Consider the following 22,732-nt stretch of genomic DNA (forward strand, 5'->3'; position numbering starts at 1 on the left):
CCTAGTGAAGGTCTTGGGCGCCCCCTCGTGGCTGAAGTGAGTTCCTGCAACTTCGAAACCTTGAGGATGATTCGAAGTATTAATATTTACATGATGAAAGACGGTACACTCCGAATTATCGGTTTAGGAAACACTCCTGAGAATTACTTGTGTGGATCTGTAGTTTAGAAGGGGATAATAAGTCTCTAGAGGGAGTACAAAAATCCTTTTTTTACCTCTTGTGGTGTTTTGGGAAGTTTTCTTTGGAAAAGCCAAGTGAGAAGGAAATCAACCTTTACCAAGTCCTATTATGTATTGGTCACTATGATAAGCAGTTTCCTCACAATAAAACTTTGGAGTAGGTGTGAGGATGCACCCATTTTGCAGATGTAGTAACTGCAAAGAGAGATGAGGTAAAAGCCCTGGTCACATAGCTAATAGATATATAAGTGGCTGGACCCAAGATTCTAATCTAGCTCTGTCCCGGTGACCGGCTTCCTCCCTATACATCGTGCTGCCTCTCCGAATATAAAAAGAGGAAACATTTCTCCTTGTTTTCCTTTTTTTTTCATTTTTCTGAAGTGGAATTGTCTGTTCATAACTTTATTTAGTGGGATTGTGGCCTTTTTCTTACAGATTTGGATCAGCTCTGTAAACAGTATTGATATTAACACTTTGTCAGTCACATCTCATGAAGACATTTTTTACCAACACGTTATTTTTCTCTCCAATTCGGTACTGTTATTTTCATTATACAGATGTTTTTTAATTGATATGTAATTCAATTAGTTAATTTCTTCCTTTGTGATTGCCTTGTTTCAAAGTTGAGAAAATTAACATTTCCCTAATAGATCTTAAAATTTGATTTTTTTCTACAATGTGGCTGTTTTCTATTTGGCTCTAGATCTTTTATCATTATTATAATTTTATGGTGTATGACATTAGATGTGAATCTTATCTTTTTTATTGCGATTAACTTAGTTAACCCAACCCCACTGGTTGCACCATCTTTCCTTTCCCCCTAATTCAAGTAGCCTATTTTGTATAAGCCTTTATCTATAGTTTCTAGGATCTCCAATCTGTGCCACTGATTTATATTTCTATCTGAACTGAACATCATGCTATTTTGATTATCATGCTTTATCATATACTCTGGTATATGGTAAGGCTCAATCAACTCTCTTTGCTAGAAAATGGATTCACATTTAAATCCCAGATTTTAAAAAATGAAGCCAAATTAACAACATATCATCCTGGCATATAAAAATGCATGAATAATAACTTTTACTACAGTTTGAACAATTAAAGAACTCCAGTCCTAGCTAGCATTTTCTAAGGAAAACTCATATATGGTCTTATCCATTTCATTATTTCTGTGATAGAAATAATAAATACTTTGAAGTGATATTTAATTAAATTTAAAGGTCAAAGGAAGTATAAGAGCTCCACATTCATTTCTTAGATTAATTCATTTATTTCAACAAACATTTGAGGAGAATTCACTACATGCCGAGTTCTAAGCCAGGCATTGGGATATAGTTGTCAGGAAGACAGAAATGGTCCCCACTCTGTTGGAACCTGGTGGAGAAGACAGATATTAACAAGAAATTCCAAAGGCAGGGTGAGTTCGACATGCTACGGGAAGGTAGACTGGGGGCCATAGGCAATTTGGAAAGAGATCAGGAAATGCTTCCTCCAGAAAATATTGTATAAACTGGGGGTCAGGGAGCAATTTTCCAGTTGAGGATAAGACAAAGGTGCAAGGTGTATCTGAAGATGCTAGAAAATTGCTCTCAGGCCCTTATAGATTCAAATTCACCGTACTACCCAACATAAATCAAACATTTTCTGCAGGCATGAGTTGCTCCAAATTTCCCACACCTTGAAACGCTTACCATGGTCTGGAAGGTACCTCACTCAGGGTATAGACTTGGCTACAGCAGATCTGGCCAAAATGCATTTGCTGAGAAGGATTCCCACAAGGCCTTTTTCTCAAATGGTGACATCCATCAGCTGGGAAGGCATCAGGATGATGTGTTGGGTTAGGGGTTGGTTTGGTCTTTACAGATTTGGATTCCTGAATAGAGCTGTTTTTCTCCCCTTAGGTTGTCATTGTGAATAGTGTCACCCATTGGGTACAGGATATGAATGACTAACCTGACCCGAAATCACATACTTAGGGAGATGGGAAGGCAATAGGTGGAGCAGTCGGTCTCTGTGGCAATGGAAGATGAAGGCTGCCTCCCAACGGACTGTTGGACGCCCCAGGGTCCAAGAGCCAAGGTGGGCTGGGGCGTGTAGCAGCCCCACCCAGATACCAGCGCTTTCCGCCTGGCAGTTACTAGAAAGCAAGCCAGAGCCTGTCCTATGAGTCCTAGGTGAGCAGTGCCAAGCCTCTGCAGACTGCAATCCTTGGACAAGCCAGGTCTTTCAAGAAGCTGCTAAAACCACTGACCTACATACCAGAAAGTGCACACACAGGAAAAGGAAATTAAATTCCCTGATTTGTGCCTAACTAGCAGACTATGCCAGTGTGGTACCTCAGCATTTTATAAAGGCTTCCAAATACAGCATCTCATTGGATCCTTGTGGCAGCACTGCAGGTTGGCATTGTTAGATGAAGACGCTGAGACTCGAGGAGGGTGAGCAGCTTGCCCAGGGTCTAGACCTAAGCAGCAGGGAACTGAAGCATCATGCACTCGTTTGTTCAGTCGGCCCACAGGGCACCTAGGTACTGGGGTGCAGCTCTGAAACGTAGGGATCCTGCCTTCAAGGAGTTCCCTTCAGCCTCGTGGGGGAGATTGAATAGTGAGGAAGTAACCACTCCAAAGTATCCCTTTGGAGTAGACATATGTGATCCCCATTTTAAAGATTTGGACACCGAGGCACAGAAAGTTTTGGTAATTTTCCCAAAGATATGCAGCAAGAGGAGATGCCAGGATGCACGCCCACGCTCCCTCCCCCTCTGCCCATCCTTTGGTCCCATCTGGCTGCCAGAGCCCAAGGGGTCCAGTTCCACAGGGCCCAACCGGGTCTGGAGTCGTCACTGTCCAGGGCAGGTGAGGGAACCAGGAGCAGCCGGTCCCAACAGAGGGCATGGGGACTCCCAAGCAGCCAGCTGGACCGAACAGACCAGCTAGTCCCCAGCCGAGGATTCCCCACGATCAGCAGCCTGGAGGTGCAGAGTCAGGCCGAGCTGCCTCCAGCCTCAGCCCCCGACCAGCTGTGTCTCTTAAGTTCACTAGCCTCTATACAGTTTCGTTGCCTCCCTGCAAAAACAGGAAAATAATTCTAACCCCACAAGATTGTCATGAGGGGAAGGTGAAATAAATAACATGGGTCTGCCGCCCCGTGTGTGCTGAGTGGACGTGGCTCTCTGTCCTCCCCAGGCCCTCGGGGGGGCCGCCACCATTCATCTCACGCAGCCCTGGCCATTCCCAAGACTTCCTAGTGACATGAGCAGCTAGAGCTTGAAGAGCTGCCTCCCGTAGCTGTAGACGTGCGATGTTATTCCCACAGCTGGGGTTGTCGGCCAAAGGTCTCTGTCTGTCGGGGATTCCTGGTCCCCGACTGGAGGAGACAGCCGGAACCAGCTGTCAGTAGATGGGTGCACCAGGGCAGGCCTTGCTCTAGGCGGCTTCCTGAGGGCAGTGGAGGCAGCGGGCTGGGGGAGACGCCGCCTCTGATGCACAGTGGAGATCTCGGTGGAGTGCAAAGGTGGCAGGGAGGAGGATGTAGTAGTTGATGACAGAAAGAATACTAACCTTGAGCTAGTACTGACTTGGGTCGTGGTCTCCTTTCTGCAGCTTAACTTTGTGACTTTGGACAAGTTACCTAACCCTCTTGAGCCTCAGTTTCCTCATCCATGAAGTGGAGTCAATAATCCTTACCCCAGGTCTGTGGTGATGAGGATTGAATGGGAATGTGTAAGAAAAGGCTTGGGACATTGTTAAGTAGTTTTTATTTGTAAAGTTCATCTCACACCCAACACAACTGGGTGCCCACATAGCGCATAGGATTTGTTCATTCATTTATTCAAGAATATTTACTGAGCATCTACTCTCTGCCAGGCACTATTCTACGCACTGGAAATAAAGCCGTGAGTAAGGTAGACGAAAACCTTGCTTGCCTCCAGTGAGAGATGACAGTGAGTAAACAGCTAAAAAATAATAAGCGAGGAAATACAAAATAATGGTAAGCTCTATGGATCCAGATACGGAGGTGGTATCTGATTCTTTCCATGTTTGTTAACGGATGGGCTCAGCACAGAGAAGGCTGTCAACCAGTAGCGGCCAAAGGCAGAGCTCAGTGGCAGACCAAGAATCTGACTAACTCTCTGTCCCTCTCGCCCTTTATCCACGGTCTGGCCAGATGTCCCTCAGAGTGTGGACTCTCGGAGCCCTAATGTAATGGCCTCTGCATTTGGTTTCCAGGAGAGCAGCCCCCTCCGCTGAATTTTCAGTGGACAGGACACGCCACTTAATGTCCTTCCTGACCATGATGGGCCCCAGCCCTGACTGGAACGTGGGCCTGTCTGCAGAGGATCTGTGCACCAAGGAATGCGGCTGGGTCCAGAAGGTGGTGCAGGACCTGATTCCCTGGGACGCAGGCACCGACAGCGGGGTGACCTACGAGGTATGCGTGTGCCTGCAGTGGTGAAAGGCAAACTTCCTGAGAGCCGCCTCCTCGCCCAGCCCTGTTCTGCGTGTGCTGGACACAGAGGGGAACCTGACCAGGCTCTGTTCTATGTGAACTTACAGTCTGGTAGGGGAGGCGGCACAGTCTCGTCATCACATATAGTATGATTGGGGCTCTGGAAAGTGTCCGTGCAATGGCCAGGAGGGCAGAGGGAGGGACTCTGCTAAGGAGCAGTTTACAGGTAAGCAAGAAAACAACATGCCAAAGGCACAGGGACAAAAAAAATGGGAGAGAGAGAGAGAGAGCGAGAGCAAGAGAGAGAGAGAGCGAGAGCAAGACAGAGAGAGAGAGCATGTGCAGTGCAGGGAACAGCAGGAAGGGTGTAAGGCTGGGCCAGATCCGGAAGGTTTCTGAACAGCTGGGCTAAGGAGTTTTGATTCTGTCCTGAATGTCATATTTCTCAGCTATAGTCAACTGCATTGAAATCTGGAGCCGTCAGAAAACCTATGGGAGAACAATCTAGAACAGGCCTCAGCAAACTACAGTTTGCAAGACAAATCTGCCCTACGATGGGACTTGTAAATAAAGTTTTCAAAGCCAGCTACACTCATCCAATTACATATTGTCTGGGGCTGCTTTCCCACTATAACAGCTGAGCTGAGTATTAGCGACAGACACAGTATGGCTCACAAAGCCTGAAATATTTACCAACTGACCCTCTACAGAAAACAGTTTGCTGATGCCCGGTCTAGTAGGAAGACTTTTGGATTCACGCCAACCGAGCTCAGACATTTCCTAGCTGAGATGACCTCTCTGAAACTTGGCTGCTTCATCTGGGCACAATCTTCCCATGTATGTATGTGGAAGAATTTTAAGGTATAGATCTAGAAATTTGCAAGTACAGCATATGACATGAAGAGAAATCCACAAATATAAATAGTCGTTACACTTGTTAAATTCCTATCAAGGTTTTTGTGCTGATCCATAAAACAAATGGCTTCTGTGGGTTTCACTAGTTTTATTTCTCACTGTCTGCATCTATGTTTTTTCCTGCAGTCACCCAACAAGCCCACAATTCCCCAGGAGAAAATCCGGCCCCTGACCAGTCTGGACCATCCTCAGAGTCCTTTCTATGATCCAGAGGGCGGGTCTATCACTCAAGTAGCCAGAGTTGTCATCGAGAGAATCGCCCGGAAGGTACTGGGTTAGAGCTCACTCTGGCACAGACCCTTCCCACCAGGAGTGCCAACAAGACTGCATACCTTTGTGCTCTAGAATCAGGGATTCCCTGGCAGAAACCACCTCAGGATATGAAATTCTTGGGCCTCCCAGAGTTTCCAGCATGCAAATTATTTTATAAGATGTAAATGAGCAAAATGAACTCAATAGTGAGGCCCAGTGCTCAAATGAATGATTTGATCCAGGCAAATTGATGTCAATGTCTGCCATGGGTCAGGAACTGGGAAACGGTGGTACACAAGCCACGTATTTACCATCCCTTTCTTGGCATTTCTTTTTCAGTCGGATTGTAAATGTCTGCCCAGGGTCTGTACAGAGTGGGCATTAGATTTTATGTCCTCCTTCATCTTTCCCCTACGCATTCCCTTCTTTCTCTAATGTGAGCCCTCCAAGTAAAATTCCTTTTGCAGGGGGAACAATGCAATATTGTACCTGACAATGTCGATGATATTGTAGCAGACCTGGCTCCAGAAGAGAAAGATGAAGGTACGTTTGTTGTCTTCCTTTGTTGCAGGTGGCAACATAAATTGGAACCACCCTTTGGGAAACCCATGTGCTAACATGTTTTAAGAACCATAAAAATTTCATGTCCTTTAACTTGGTAATCACGTCTCTGAGCATTTCTCAAGAAATAATTAAAAACGAGGCCAAGACTAGGCACAAAGTGTAAGGGAATTGGTGAAGGGATGACATGGGAATATGTATTCAACAGCATCAGGCCTTTAAAATGATCACGTAAATCTCATCTGAATAGGCTTCGCAGTCTTCAGACCACTCTTTGCTTTGATTCTCACACTGGCCATGAGGCAGGCACGAGTACATCCTACATCCGCTCCCCCAGAAAGCAAAGTGAGGCCCACATCCTATCGTTAGGAGGGAGTGACAGAGCCACAGTTCAAGCTCAAGTTTTCTCACAGGATCTGGAGCCAGGCAGCCTGGGCTCTCATTATCCCTGTGGTCTTGTGCAAGAAGCTAACCTTTCTGCCTCAGTTTCCTCAGCTGTAAAATGGGGATAATAAGAGAACCTACTTCATAGAGAGTTGCTGTGAGGATCAAATGGGATGAAACATGTAAGGGTCTTAGAGTGATGCTGGTACATAATAAGCGCTCAGTGAATATCATCTGCCCTTTTTCTCATCGTGACACCTGTGTATGGGATCACTGGGAAGTTGAAGCCACAACATAAGAAAAGCCTCGTGCTTTCCAATACTGCCTGTGATATACCTACGTCTGTGTAGAAACAAGGTCTGCCAAGGTGAGGGACTGGAAATGAAAAGATGTTCATGTTTCAAGGAAGGAATAGTATGAGAGTTGTTCCAATGATTTAGATATTTATTAACAAGATGTTAAAATATAATTTTTAAAGGGAAATGAATGGCTGCTTCCATCCCAGGAGCACTCAGGCTCACTGAGGCTGGTCTGGCTTTTCTTGTCCCCAATGGGCTGGTCTCGGGGGAGGGCCAGTCGCAGCTCCCGAGGCTCCCAGGGAAACATGTCAATCACTCTTTCCAGATGACACCCCCGAAACCTGCATCTACTCCAACTGGTCCCCGTGGTCCGCCTGCAGCTCCTCCACCTGTGACAAAGGCAAGCGGATGCGGCAGCGCATGCTGAAGGCACAGCTGGACCTCAGTGTCCCCTGCCCCGACACCCAGGACTTCCAGCCCTGCATGGGCCCCGGCTGCAGCGATGAAGGTGAGGAGATAGCCCAGAGCAGCAGGGGCTGGCAGGAGCTCAGGAAGGGAGGGTCTGCCTGGCAGCGTGGGCCCCTCACACCCAATCAGGCAGTGTCCCTGGTGGGGTCACTATGACCCTGACCCTAGATGTCAGCAGGGCCCACCTCAGGCGTCTGCAGCAGTGCTTGAGGACTCTGAACACAGAATATGTCTTACCACATCAAAAGAATTCTCCAGATTGATAGACTACCTCCCTCTCTCCCCAGCCATGGAATAAAATATGCACAAGTTACTAAAGAACTAACAAACATAGATAATCTTATGACAAATTACAGATAACAAGTAGCCTGCTTCTGAGTCTCAAGTCCAACCTTTTTTTAAGGAGCCAGTGAATGGAGTGACCAAGATTGAATTGAGATCCCTTGCTCTTAATTCTGCTATTCGTGGTCTTTCATCTGTGTTCTACCTCAGCCTGAGTCAGAGCGTTCACTTCATGTCATGACCTTTGGGCAGACTGGCAGAAAATCTCAGTCTCTCTATCTGCAACTGTGCATAGGTCAGGCTTGAACTATGAGGGTGTAATGTCTATGCTATGATGGCTCGAGTTTCAAGATTGCACTAAGCTGATTGCTGTGCAAAGGTTGGCTGCCTGCTTCCCAAGGCATGACTCCTCTCTCTTCCTGGATAGATCTATACACTGTGCTCTGACCTTGCAGAGCGCAATGAGGCAGTGGGAGGGGATGTTTAGGCTGGATGGGTGTGTGGCAGGAAGAAACCCACTACCAAGCTGAGGATAACTAAAGAAAGCTTACCCTACTGCAGGTCATTCACTCCCTGGCTCTTTCTGGGGGGGCAGTCTTAAATGCCACTCTTGCTGTACTTCCATGGTGGTTTATTGCTAGCTATTTTTGCCCACAATAAGGCACTTTGAAGAGGAGGACCCCTGCCGTAGACAGGCCATTCCTACAAGCAGGCAGGGGAAAAGTTTGACTGACCTGTCAACATTGAAGTCTCTCTTTCTTGGGGCTGGGGCTGGGGAGCCGTCTGACTAAGGTCTCAGCGGGAGTTGGGGTCTTTAACCTCCCCCTCCACAGGGAAAAGTCCTTCCTCATGCCAGTTCAGGTGGCTCCCAGGGGGTAATGACAGTTCTGAAACATGCTGGACTGTGCCTTTTTTTTTACCTGGGGTAAAACACTGCTTGTAGGAAAGCAGTCCAGGCTCCCTAGAAGCTACCCCACCCAGAGTCAGATAAAGTCCTCACGTATTGGGGGAGTGGTTGGGAATAGGAAGGAAGTAGAGACCTCTTTTGGACATCCTGAAGTAATTATTTGTGTAAGACAAGATGCACGGACTTCCTTGTGTTGTTGCAACTCCGTCCTAGTTAAATTTCTTCCTAATTATCTGGCCGAGTTCCTCCAGCTCCCAAAGGTGAAGAGACATGTGAGTTACATGTGCTTCACGAGGCCCTGGGCTCAAATCTAGCGTGAGTTAAATACAGCTCACTTGGGCGTTAATGTGTTAAAGATTTAGACCTCTTCCGTGCACTTGCACTTCCATCCTCGACTGCCTAAGTCCCCTTGACTGCCCACTGGTCCCGTTCTTGGTTCCCACCCGCGGGAAGTCCCCTTCGCGGTCAGGCCCGCAGGCTGCAGCGCGCGCTCGGTGTGTTGCAGACGGCTCCACCTGCACCATGTCCGAGTGGATCACCTGGTCGCCCTGCAGCATCTCCTGCGGCACAGGCATGCGGTCCCGGGAGAGGTACGTGAAGCAGTTCCCGGAGGACGGCTCCGTGTGCACGCTGCCCACCGAGGAGACGGAGAAGTGCACGGTCAACGAGGAGTGCTGTGAGTGCGGCGGCGGTGGGCGGGCGGGGCATCCCGAGGCCGCGGGCGCGACTCAACTCTGCCGGCTCTGCAGCTCCCAGCAGCTGCCTGGTGACCGAGTGGGGCGAGTGGGACGAGTGCAGCGCCACCTGCGGGATGGGCATGAAGAAGCGGCACCGCATGGTCAAGATGAGCCCGGCGGACGGCTCCATGTGCAAGGCCGAGACGTCCCAGGCGGAGAAGTGCATGATGCCCGAGTGCCGTGAGTGGGGATGGGAATGGGAGAGGCGGCGGCCGGGGACAGGCGTGGAGGGCCACAGCGCCCCCTGCCACCACCGCAAAGGTCGGAGGCTGAGCGGGAAGAAAGCACGCTCCTTGCAGGGACTTCTTGCTCCATGGAGTTCACTTACTCAAACCCATGGGTCAGTGCCACTTCACTCTGGGGATTAGAGCAGGGGGCCGCATGGGGGGCGTTGTGGGGCCAAGGAGATCAAAGAAAGCAAAGGGAGCCTGTGTTCAGTAGCAAACCTGGCTCTTCATCTAGACACCATCCCATGCTTGCTATCCCCGTGGTCCGAGTGGAGCGACTGCAGCGTGACCTGCGGGAAGGGCATGCGGACCCGACAGCGGATGCTCAAGTCCCTGGCAGAACTCGGAGACTGTAACGAGGACCTGGAGCAGGTGGAGAAGTGCATGCTGCCCGAATGCCGTAAGTCCTGGGGCTTCCAGAAGCCCACCACTTCTCTCCTATGTCCCTGAGTCCGGGAAGCCCAGAATCAGCCCTATGCTGAGATAATACTGCTAGATCCGTTAGCACAACTGCTGGGGAGGAGCGTGCAGTTTGGGTCTCTGTGTTGGCAGTTACTTAAAGCCTGCAGCCAATCTCCTCATTAGTAAAATGGGGTTCCTGCTACCGTCTACAGAACACACAAAGTGCAAGTTGCTGTGAAGTCTTAATGGGAGAGACACATGAAAAACCTTTAGCACAAGGCTTAATAAACCTCAATTCTTTCCCTCCCCAATTATGGGCTTGTCTGACTCACGGATTTTCCAAGCTTTTTAATTCTATACCTCTTCCCTGCAACCATTTTATTTACCCATGACCAGAAGCTGGACATTATATCAGTGACTCCTGCAGTCTAGTAAGAAGACTAGCAAGAAAACAAATGCTCAAAAGCTTACTGCCCCCCTTCCTCAGTTGCCTCCAAAATCTCTATGGTCAGCTATTTTTATTGCATGAGGCCTAATCTCTAAGCAGAGAAAGCCAGTTTATCTGGCCTGTCCTGCACAGGCTGCTCGTGTAGGTGGTGAAAGGGCAGGCAAGCTCACACCGGCTGTGATCTGCTGTTTTCGGGCTCCCCCTAAAACTCACTTGCAGTCTTTCCTTCTCCCTCCCCTTGTTAGAATTCAGGCTGCCCGCCCAGTTCCCATCCCAGCCCTGCCCCTCACTGGCTTCTCGTAACCTTCAGAGATCAGTTATCACTTCTGTTCCACCGTTTCCTCATCGGTGAAATAGGTTGCTCCAAGTGTGAGCACAGGCCCCCATTGCTTTTCCAGGCTACAGCACCTGGGCCATTTAGCCAGACTCGGCCACGTGCAGAGATAACCTGGACATCAACTAAAGAAACCTGTTGTTTCTAGCAACTAAAATCGACCCGTCGTTCAAGCCAGCTCACTAGAGTTGGGGCCCCAGAGCCTTTTGACTGAGACAGTTTCTGACTTAAAAGTCTTTATATCCACAGGGCCCGCTGAAGGGAGGGAGAAGAAGATGAACATTTACGCAGCACTTACTCATTTACCGGCCGGCAGCATTATGTTGTTTAATCCTCAAGACTTAATAAGAGAAATAGCATTATGCCCATTGTGCAGATAAGAAAGGTGCCTGAGCACCCACAGGGAAAAAAGGCCTGAAACTATTGAACAAAATGAGGATATAATACATCCAGCTTGACCCTGATTTTGCAAGGCCTGTGGAGATTTTGTAATCATTTACCTTGCTAGGACACATCCTAAGAATCACACTGATGTATTTTTTCCCCTTCATTTGTGAGAGGCTGGCTTAGTAAAAATTTGCTGGCTCTTGTGATGTGATAAACCATAAAATACCACTTTCTGACTCTCTTCTGAATTTCCCATTTCTGGCTCCTGTGTTTTTTGCACAGATGGCCATTTATAGGACACAAGATGATGTCAAAGACAAGAAAAGCTGCCTAGGTCTATGAAAGCCACAATGTCCTTGATATTGGTCCACCAGGGTCGGCCACCCGTTAGCTTGTGGACTTGTTCTCTCCAAAGAAGTTGGTGGGGGTGGGGGGGTGCTTGTTGGCTTTGCTCTGAAAAACACCACCAGTGAGTTGAAACTCCCCTGAGAAAATCTAGGTCCTTTGGACTGTGGAAGTCTGGTCTGTGCCACTTCAGGCTGATTTGACAATATTCTAGGAACTCACAGAGCAGGGCAAGAGGCTCTGAACATATGTCAAAGTCCCCCAAACCTTTCTTGAGTCGTACAGGGGGCACAGAATGTGGGTTATAACCTGGCATCAATCCTGCCTCTACTGCTTACCAACAGTGTGGGCTGGATGAAGTTGGCCTCTTGGAACCTCAGTTTCTTCTTCTATTAAATGGCATAACAACACCTGCTTTGCGGTCCTCACAGGCTTGTTGAGATGTTCAAAGGAGTGTAAGTAGCCATACCTTGTTTCAGACATGAGATACACTCATACCCATCTGTGTCTTGCCAGCCATTGACTGTGAGCTCACTGAGTGGTCCCAGTGGTCGGAATGTAACAAGTCATGTGGGAAAGGCCACATGATTCGAACCCGGATGATCCAAATGGAGCCTCAGTTTGGAGGTGCACCCTGCCCAGAGACTGTGCAGCGAAAAAAGTGCCGTGTCCGGAAGTGCCTTCGAAATCCATCCATCCAGAAGTTGCGCTGGAGGGAGGCCCGAGAGAGCCGGAGGAGTGAGCAGCTGCGGGAAGAGTCTGACGGGGAACAGTTCCCAGGTATCGCTCCCAAGCGTGGGGCCGGGCTGGTCCCCGGGACAGGCGGGGTCTGCACTGAGCTAAGTCGTAGGTCTGTCAGAGAAAGGAGTCGGGGAGAGACTACATTTTCTGGAGTCTTCAGACTGCATTTTGATTATTTAGATACAAATTTTTCGCAAATGTTAAGCTAGCATAATTTATAATGGAAAGGATGGGGGGACACTTTATCAAAGAACCTTTATATGACATATAGTTACCTGCCAAAAGCATAATTACCTGTCCCATTTACAAGCAAAGAACCCTTAGAAATTGTGTAATTCCTTCCTTTCTACACATATATAAAACCAGAAGTCTGTCCAACCTTGCTCAAAAATCACAGTTATGACTTAGTGATCCCATAGAAAATAATGATATGGACGTGTCAAGAGTCTTGTTCATCATTTAGGGAATGTTCCCAAGGACCGCCCAGAACAAGTGGCCCTCCATTTTAAGGGTGTGGCTCAGACAAGGTGGCCCTGGCCTGAGGCTCTGTGATTTATTTTTGCAAGGTTAAAATTTAGCAGTAGTGAGTGTCATGTCACCCTTGAGTTTTATTTCCTCAAATATTATTGATCCAGGCTGCTAAATAACTAAGTGACAAATGCTCCAATAGATCAAGGAACCAAGTACTGAGGGAGCATCCCACATTGAGTGGAGTTCAGAGGAGATATCTATCAGAGCAGAGAGAATCAGAGTGGGCCTTGAAGAAATTGTAGGAGTTTGCCAGTTAGAGAAGTACATTCCAGGCAGCAGGAATAGCAACTGCAAAGGCAGAGATCCCACAGAGCGTGACCTGTCCAAGCAATAAATGAGATGCGGATGGAACACAGAGTACAAGGAGGCAGGAAACCAGGCTGGAGAGGTGGGGGCCAGACCATAAAAGGACAGTGGCCTGCTCAGGGGACTTGATTCTGTAGGTGAATGTGTTAAGCAAGAGAGTGACTTTAAAGACCTGTGTTGAGTGGTTTGGAAGTGGTAAAAACAGAGGCACAGAAGCCAGTTATTAAATTTGGTTCGCAATCCAAGAGGAAGATTATGTGTCCACCTCCTCTAGCTTAACTTGAGGGATCCAAGACTTAAAAAAAAAAAAAAAAAAAATGCCTGTCTGAGGCTTCACTACTGAATAAACTGGCCCAAGCCAAGAGTACGATATCAGCAAACTAATGAAACGATGGGTTGGGAAGATCCATGGTTAAGTCTTGTGCACAGGCCAATAGATAGATGTTCTTGGGATTCCCTGGAATAGGTGAAGGTGCCCATCTAAAAGTAAAGGTTAATGGGAACACCGAATTTCTAATTATTTTTAAAGGCTCAGCTCAAATCACCCCTTTTCTTCTCTCTTAAGATGCTCCATCTCCACCTGGGATGATGAGAAATGGAGAGAGTATGAGCAGCTACCTGACAGTTCACCATCCTTCCATTATGAAGCTGTTCGCACAGCAAAATGTCTGTTGCACATCAGTCAGCCAATCAACAAACATTCCTTAAAGCCAACTACGTGCCAGGCACCCCAAAACTGTAGCAATTTTTGTTTTGAGACAGAGTCTCACTTAGTTGCCCCACCTATAGTACAGTGGCATCATCATAGCTCACAGCAACCTCAAATTCCCGGGCTCCAGCGATCTTCCTGCCTCGGCTTCCTGAGTAGCTGGGACTACGGCCATGTGCCACCATGCCTGGCTAACTTTTTCCAGTTTGAGTAGAGATGGGGGTCTCCTTGCTCAGGCTGGTCTCTAACTCCTGAGCTCAACTGTCCTCCTGCCTCAGCCTCCCAGAGTGCTAGGATTACAGGCGTGAGCCACTGTACCCGCCCACAACTGTAGTTTAAACAATCATTATTACGATTCTGTGGTTCAGTGACTTGGGCTGGCTCAGCCGGACAAGTCTTCCAAGGTCTAGCTTGGACACACTCATGTGGCTCAACTGGGGATGGAAGGGCCTTGTGGGATGGCTGAGGCCTCTCTCCACACGGTCTCTTCAGTAGGCTAGCCAGGCTTCCTTACACGGTGGCGGAAGGTTTCCTAGCAGCTTTTTTCAAGCCATGTTTTTGTTCATGTCCCATTGGCCAAAGTAAGTCATGTAGCCAAACCCAGATTCAAGAGGTGGAGAAACAGACTCTGCCTCTTGATGAGAGGAGCTGCGAAGTATTAATATTTATCACCATCTTTTGCAAGCTATCATATATGAACTAACAATCCCTAACAACGACTCTAACCATTAGTTAATTCAACAAATCATTCCATACAGGAGCAGAGGAGGAGCCCAGACAACTAAATTTCAGTTTTACTAGAGTTCAGCATCCCTGCTCTGTCCTCAGTTTCTGCTGGCCTAACCAGGTATTTTCATGCTTTCAGGCTGTAGGATGCGCCCATGGACAGCCTGGTCAGAATGCACCAAACTGTGTGGAGGTGGGATTCAGGAACGCTACATGACCGTAAAGAAGAGGTTCAAAAGCTCCCAGTTTACCAGCTGCAAAGATAAGAAAGAGATCAGAGCATGCAACGTTCACCCTTGTTAGCAAGGGTGCAAGTTCCCCAGGGCTGCACTCTAGATTCCAGAATCACCAATGGCTGGATTGTCTGTTTGCTTGTTCAAGACAATTTAAATTGTGTACACTAGTTTTCATTTTCGCAGTGTGGTTCGCCCAGTAGTCTTGTGGATGCCAAGGACATCCTTTCTGAATACTTCCTGGTGGGTACTGGCTCAGTGGGGCTCTCTGACCTTCAGCCAGCCCTCTTCCTGCACAGAAGTGAGTAGCGTCAGCCACCCTGTACTAAACCGAAACGTGTCCCTGTGGAGCTTCCACCTGGCCAGGCAAGATAGAGACCTTGGCGTCCTCCACACGGAGAGGCACCCATGTCTGGAAATGACTGTCTGCCTGGGTCCCAGGGTGCAGCAGGTAGGAAACCTTCCTGATCAGATGGAGAGAGCAGATCCCCCTTGTTCTCATCTTTGGCCTGTTCACTCTTGCAGAAAACGACTGTTTGCCCATCTCTTTTCATTTAGTGGAACTTTAGGTCTCTTGTAAAGTCTCTTACGTCATCAGTAGCTCCTGGGGAAGACAGAGCTGGTAGACTTGATGAGAAGCATTGATGTTGGGTGGCTTTTCTTTCCTCACTGAGAAATTCTGAATACATTGATCCCATCCCCTAATATTGGTTCCTGATACCCTAAAGGAACAAGATGATGGCTGCTTTATTTAAAGGTAAAGTAACCAGTTCTTACACCTGAGATAAAGGGTACTAAGTGTATAAAGTACTTTTTCCTTGCCTTTTTTTTTTTTTTTTTTTTGCCCACAATTCTTCTAAGAAGCCAGCCCTATAAACCTTTTGGTACTAAATCCTTATTGGCACCAAGGCCAAGGCAACAAAATTGGCCTCTCTAGCAGTCCCAAGCCTGAGTTTTAAAATCTTTCTACACACATCTAGACTTTCCAGTTTTCAAATCAGTTTCTAACAAAACATTTTTGTTATGCAAACATTTTGCTAAGTCTACCCAGAGCCTCCCGAGTCATTCTTTTAACAAAAAGACTATCTCCAAAGTTATTTTTTAGTCATGAAATTTTATATGTAGAGAGAAATATGTAGAGAGAAAAAGTATTTCAGAGACCATCTAAGAGAAAAGAATATTAGGGAATCAAGCTGAGCAAGCAATTCTGGTGCAAAGTCAAATCTGTGTCAACTATCCATACCAGGCTTGTGTCCTCCTGGACACGCACAGGGAAGGCCATGGGTTGACATCCCCTTCCAAGCAATCATAAGCACACCAAATTCAGGGAGATCAACTACCAAGGATTAGTGTAAAAGGACATTTTCTCAGTTGAACCCATCAGCAGTTTTTGCATTTATTATTAAAACTACTGTTTCATTTCTCTTGCAGGCCTTCATTATTACTGCTTAATCCAAATATGTACCATGGATGAGATGCATACAATGCTTTAAATACACTACTTTAAGTATTTGCATTAAACACATCAGGATATTTCCAAACATGACATATATATACTATAGCCCTGAATATGTACTTTCTTTAACACAAGATAGACTATTCAATAAAAAACTCATTGGTCTGTCTTTTGTGTTTTTAAGCTAATTAAATGTTCAGAAGCTTGGGTCTTTTTACAGTTGTCATCCACCTCGATCATTTTCAGTAAGATATGGCTTTTGCTCCCTTATTCTGAAGGGGACATTATTACCACATCTCTGAGCTACATCTGAGTTGTTTCCAACATTGTATTTTTAATCCTTAATTGTTTTCGTCCCCCAAAGGAACATAATATAAAGAAATAAGTAGTTTAATTTTCTACTTGGACAAAAAAAAAAGACCTGATATAGAATCTGCCTACTTTTGCAACATTGTTCTAAGGTATCTAGGTGCATATTTATTCTCAACCCATGAAAATCAAAGTTCCCTAAGACGGTGATTCCTACATCCAGGAACAAGCCACCCTAGTATCTCATGTTCTTACTTGATCCCTGCCGGGTACATTTCTAATCCTAACTTTGGAGACGTAAAACCAGGTAACTGGTTAATGGCTGAGAATGAGTAACAATTCTTGTCACAGAAGTGTTATTTTTTGTTTGCAATGGGGAATTTATAAGAAATGTCAAATCTCTTTCTTTCTTACCAAAGTCTTGTGTTAGGTGGTTTATAGTTTTTCTGGCTAACCAATCATTTTGGAAATAAAGACTTTTTACTACAAAAATGAAATTTGTTTGGACTTCCACTTGAGATAATAAAGAAATCATTAGATACCCAATAGAAACTGTCATATAAAGAAGTTATAATTGTTGTATATCTTTTTATCAATGGCAAACCAGTTGTAATCCAATTTCCATCCACATTTTAAGTTAACAGTAAGTTCGGAGATATTATTTCCCAGCCAGACATTGGGCCACTCACCTGTCACCTTGCCAATGCATTTTATTTGAAGGAAATCTGTTGTAGCAAATGAGAATAAAACCTGGGCTTCTTTAGACCCAGAATAAAAAGATTTTGTGCCGTTTTTAATTTGAATTTTGTGTACTAAACATACTTGGACATACTCAAAGTCTATGTACTCCTTTCAGGGAGTAAGGGAGCACTACACATTCTCACATGACTATGACTCTCCAAAAACAGTCCAGGTCAAGTCCATGGCTAAAATGTGCTGCGGTTGGAGTTTGTACCCACCAAAACTCCTCATGCTGAAATCTGATCCCCAATGTAGTAGTGTTAGGAAGTGGGTCCTAGTGGGGGGTGTTTGGGTCATAGGGGCGTATTCCTCATGAATGGCCTGGAGCCATGGTAGTGCGTGAGTTCTAGCTCTCCAGAGACTGGATTAGTCCCCATGGGAATGTTCCCAAGATAGTGGGTTGTTATAAACAGCCAGGATGCCCCCTCAGGTTTTGCCTTTCAAATGTGTCCGCTTCCTCTTTGACCTTCTCCACTATGTTATGACAGGGCATGAAAACACCTCAACAGAAGCCAAGCAGGTGCCAGCACCACATCTCTTATAATTCCCAGCCTGCAGAACCATGAGCTAAATAAACCTATTTTCTTTATAAATTACCCAGCCTAGCTTATTCCGTTAGAGCCAACACTAAAAGGACTAAAACAAATGTTGATACACAAAAATTCTCTAAGTCAAATTATTTCTGTGACCTATTTTTGTTTAGCCTAAATGTTTAAATAGTTAAAAATAAAAATAAATTTTTAAAAACATCAGAAAACTCAAAAAACTATAGAAAGACCTCTCCGGATCATTTTATAATGGAATCCAACCTGGAGTAAAAGAGTTCAGCTTTGGAAGTTCAGCTACAAAGGAGTTAAACACATACACCCTAAAGAAATGGAGAGCGCTGTCCAAAAAAAAAGACTAACCATAAATGTTTAATCCCTAATTATGAAGACACAGCCATTTCCACTATTTTGTTACTTGGTGCTATCAATTTTAATAATGGAATGATTCATTTTGTTCTTCCTATAGCCCAAAGTAAGGAGGATGAATGAAAATAAATTAATCCCTTTTGAAAATGAGATGCAGAAACAAAATTATAAATAGCAGCTGAATGCTAATTAGCATGAAGCTAATTCTTCAATTTAGATCCTTTGAAATCTGAAAGCAAACGATTTAAATGTCAGGTTTAAATGGCATCCTGCTTTAGAAACCCTATTGGTTTGGAAGGCTTTCTACACTCTCCACTCGGTAGGGTGGACAGGCAGAGACTGTGTGACGGTTAAGCATGGGGCACCTAGGCTGAAACCAGTGCTGCACCTCTGAGCAGCTGTCAAAGCTCAGGCCAGTTATTTTACCTTTTCTGGCCTTAGGCTTTGACACAAGCTTTCTTACACAAAAGGCCTTATCTACTCCCCCTCCACAATTTAGCCAATTTCTTGAGAAGGGGTCCTGTGTTAGGATTCACTGAAAGCCAACTAGACCCCACCCAATGCTTACTTCTTCATAAACCAATAAATGCACACTTTGTACTGAAGCTGGTTTGAGTAGCATTTCTGTCACTTAAAACCAAAAATGTCATGACAAAATATGCATGCACAGTTTTTACAGTTATCATGAGAGCAAAATGAAATTAGACTTTCACTTAACATTCATATTCATAATGTCTTAACATAAGATAGCATTCATTAACATTTTTTCATATTGCTGTAAATACTCCTGTCTTTAGAATTGATTGATAATAGTTACATGTTTAAACAATTTTCCTTTACTTCAAATATCTATAAGTATTAACAGAAAGGAAATGTCAAAAACATCATATTCAAGTTTACTGACTCCTTTACAACACTTGGAGTTTATAAAAGTATAGTCTCTATTTTTCCTGGAGTTGGAATGCAACTCCTACTGGTGATCCTAACCTGGAATTACCAGCTTACCTAGGAAGTCAGAGGGCCCACTTGTTCAGAATAGCCGGATCTCCTGCTCCCTTACCCACTACACCAGGGACGCTGAAAGCAAGACCTGCAGCCTGATAACATGCACAAATGAGATACAGAAATTGAAAGCAAGTGTTTAGAAACTTTTACAGTGACACTGCCACAACATCCCAAGAGAATGATTATTTTCCCAGTAATTGATTTTTCATTATATTTAGCAAAGTATCAGTCCACAATAATGGAGATTAAAAAATTTTTAACTGGCCCTTTAACACAGATAGTCTGAGAAGGTACACTACATACCATCCTAGCTAGTCAGAAAAGAATGCCATCCTGCAAACCCTAAGTGTTTAAAATCTCTCAAATGCTTTAGTATCCACATGGTAGTACCTAGTTCAGATTTGTATACCTACATTTCTGTGATTAAGTACCTTGCATTGGCTCTATTTCTTACTCTTCCAACATCCTATCCTATAAAGCAAGATAATTGCCCCATCACCCCTATTTTGCCACAGAATTTCTCAAAATAACCACATTTACTTCTTCCACTTCAATACCCTCCAACCACACCTCAATCTGGTTTCCACAACGAGAGGACTGGAGCGAATCTACGGAAGTCATCAGCAACCCATAAATGACCAGTGCTGCCTCTTACTCTCTGTTCTCTCTGCATAGCTCTCAATGCTTTCTACCAGTTTCTTGGTTTCCTTGACAATACAGGCTCCTGATTCTCTCCAGTTTCTGGCTGTTTCTCTTGGCCTTTTGCTGCCTCTTAATCTTCTATCTCCCAAATGTTTGTTTTCCCCAAAAGTTTAAGCCTTGGATCTGCTCTCAAACACACTCTTTCTAGTGGACATTATCCTCTCCTATCACTAGCTCAAAATAGATGAACTCGGCCAGGCGCAGTGGCTCACACCTGTAATCCTAGCACTCTGGGAGGCCGAGGCAGGAGGATAACTTGAGCTCAGGAGACCATCTCTACTAAAAATAGAGAAATTAGCTGGGCATCGTGGCATGTGCCTATAATCCCAGTTACTCAGGAGGCTGAGACAAGAGGATCGTTTGAGCCCAGAAGTTTGTCTGCAGTGAGCTATGATGATACCACTGTGCTCTACCTGGGGCGACAGAGCAAGACTCTGTCTCCAAAAAGGAAAAAAAAATGAACTCCAAATCTGCACTTCTCGTCCTAGCCTCTTCTTTTAACCTCCAATCCTCATTCCATTCCCAAATGCCTCCTGGACTAAGCCAGTATGGGACTGTCACCTAAAAAAAAAAAAAAAAAAAATCACTAGAGAATTGCCTATACTCATTTTAATTAATAGCTCTACCTGGTCACCCACACTTAGTATTTTGGAGACTCAAACATCTTAGATATACCTCTAGTGTTCAGTCCCCTTCTCCCCCATGTTACCACAGTTCAGGCCTTCATTATCTTTCTCTGAAATCATTCGTTCATTAAATTGTTTTTCTGCACATGCCAGGCAATGTGCGTAAAGCAGTAAACACAACAGACAGGGTTCTTCCCTCAAGAAGTTTATGATGCTAAGAGGACAGATTCCATGACTCCAACAACCTCTTACCTGACCGCCCTTTCCTAAATCTGCATCTCTCTGCCATTCACACTGCCACTAGATTAGATCCAGGCACCTCCCTCCCGTTCAGAATCCTTGGCAGTTTCCCATTATACAAAGAAGGGTCAATCCTATTTAAAGCCCCCCACACCACCATCCCAGTCTCTATTTTTCCCCATTGCACACAGAATCTTTTTAGACCAAGGTTCCGGTCCCAGAATACACCCTGCATTCTGCCAACTCTGTGCCTTTCCCTCAGCCTTTCCACCATCTCACTCGTCTCCTCTCCAACTCATCTCAAATCCTAAAATCCATCAAGCTCCAGCCAAAACATCACTTCTAATTAAAAAGCGCCCTCACATTATCCAGGAAGAATATATACTGGCATCCCTTCCACTGGACCTGACAACATTTTTTGCATGCTTCTCATATTTTACCTTAAAATAGAGGGATCCCAGCATTTGATGTTGTCTAAAGCTTTCTCCACTAGAGTAATTTGAAGGAAGAAAAAGCTCCATGTCTATCCATTTCCCCAAAATGCCTAACATGGCTTTGCAAAAAGAAATCTGCTCAGTCAAGTATTTTTAATTAAAATATTTTTTGCTAAAAACAAAGCATAACTTAGAAGCCGTCACTGGTTAAATACCCTTAAGCAGTCAAGTGACAAGAGTTTGAGAATGACCATTTGATCATCCTCTCCTTCTATCTGCCTGCCAGTCATCTGTTCAATGGGATCATAATATATAGCAATGGGAAAGGAAATAAAATGAATTAAAATAAGTGGTGATAAACAGAAGAGGAGCAGGGCTAGACTGTAAGGATGTACAACTTTGTTACATCAAATTTTAAAAGTCAAATGAAACCTCTATGGAAAACAGTATGGAGATTCCTCAAAGAACTCAAAGTAGACCTCCCATTAGATCCAGCAACCCCATTACTGGGTATATACCCAAAGGAAAAGAAGTCATTTTATCAAAAAGACACCTGCACTCGAACGTTTATTGCCGCACAATTCACAACTGCAAAGATGTGGAATCAACACATTGATTCATGAGTGCCATCGATTCATCAGTGGATTAACAAAATGTGGTGTATGTATACCATGGAATGCTACTCTGCCATAAAAAAATGCGTTTTGCAACAATTTAGATGGAACTGGAGATCACTATCTTAAGTATCTAAAGAATGGAAAAACAATCACCACCTGTATGTTATTAAATTGGAACTAACTGATGAGCACAGAGGGAAGTAAAACTCAGTGGAAATCAAGTAGGGGGGTGGGGAAAAGAGGGGATGGGCGAAAACCTACCTAACAGGTACAGTGAACACTATCTAGGTGATGGATACCCTTATAGCCCTGACTCAAGCATTACAGAAGCAATCCATGTAGCCAAAAACATTTGTACCCCCAAAAATATTTGTATCCCCAAAATAAAAAAAGTCAGATGATAAGGTTAAGGACGAATTTATATTATAAAACTCTGAAGCCTCAAAAACTTAAATAATCATCAACGTAACATGTATCTCAATAAGAACATAATGTCCAATTCTGCAATGTTGTAAATCCCTAAACAAACAATGTAGGGAGAAAATTCCTAGGACAGAAATTCATGACCATTCATTCAGAAAATCCTGTTTGAAAGAATTTCCACATAAATAAAGAGGCATAAGACATTCTAACATTAGAAATGTAACCTCAACTGCTACATGTGTTATAGAGCAGGGTTGATGAACCATGGCCCATGGGTCAAATCCATCCCACTATCTGTTTTTGTACAGAATGGTTTTTACAATTTTAAATAGTTAGGAAACAAATGTAAACGAATATTATTTCATAACATTTTGGACAATGATATGAAAGATAAACTTCAGTGTATGCAAATAAAGCTTTATTGGGACACAGCCACATT

The 22,732-nt window shown here is 44.9% G+C and overlaps 1 protein-coding gene across 1 annotated transcript in view; it reads left to right on the forward strand.

Annotated features, from left to right (window-relative positions):
- The window catches only part of SPON1 (spondin 1), a 235,485-nt gene extending 218,102 nt beyond the window's left edge, over positions 1-17,383 (forward strand). The window contains exons 8-16 of the mRNA XM_045557580.1: positions 4,413-4,614; positions 5,674-5,814; positions 6,267-6,342; positions 7,369-7,551; positions 9,206-9,376; positions 9,450-9,617; positions 9,900-10,064; positions 12,097-12,360; positions 14,733-17,383. Coding sequence (XP_045413536.1) covers positions 4,413-4,614; positions 5,674-5,814; positions 6,267-6,342; positions 7,369-7,551; positions 9,206-9,376; positions 9,450-9,617; positions 9,900-10,064; positions 12,097-12,360; positions 14,733-14,896 — 1,534 coding nt within the window. The 3' untranslated portion in view covers positions 14,897-17,383. The remainder of the gene's footprint in view (positions 1-4,412; positions 4,615-5,673; positions 5,815-6,266; positions 6,343-7,368; positions 7,552-9,205; positions 9,377-9,449; positions 9,618-9,899; positions 10,065-12,096; positions 12,361-14,732) is intronic.
- Positions 17,384-22,732: the final 5,349 nt, after the last annotated feature.

This window comes from Lemur catta, chromosome 7 (assembly GCF_020740605.2).
Source record: "Lemur catta isolate mLemCat1 chromosome 7, mLemCat1.pri, whole genome shotgun sequence".
Classification (NCBI taxonomy): Eukaryota; Metazoa; Chordata; class Mammalia; order Primates; family Lemuridae; genus Lemur; species Lemur catta.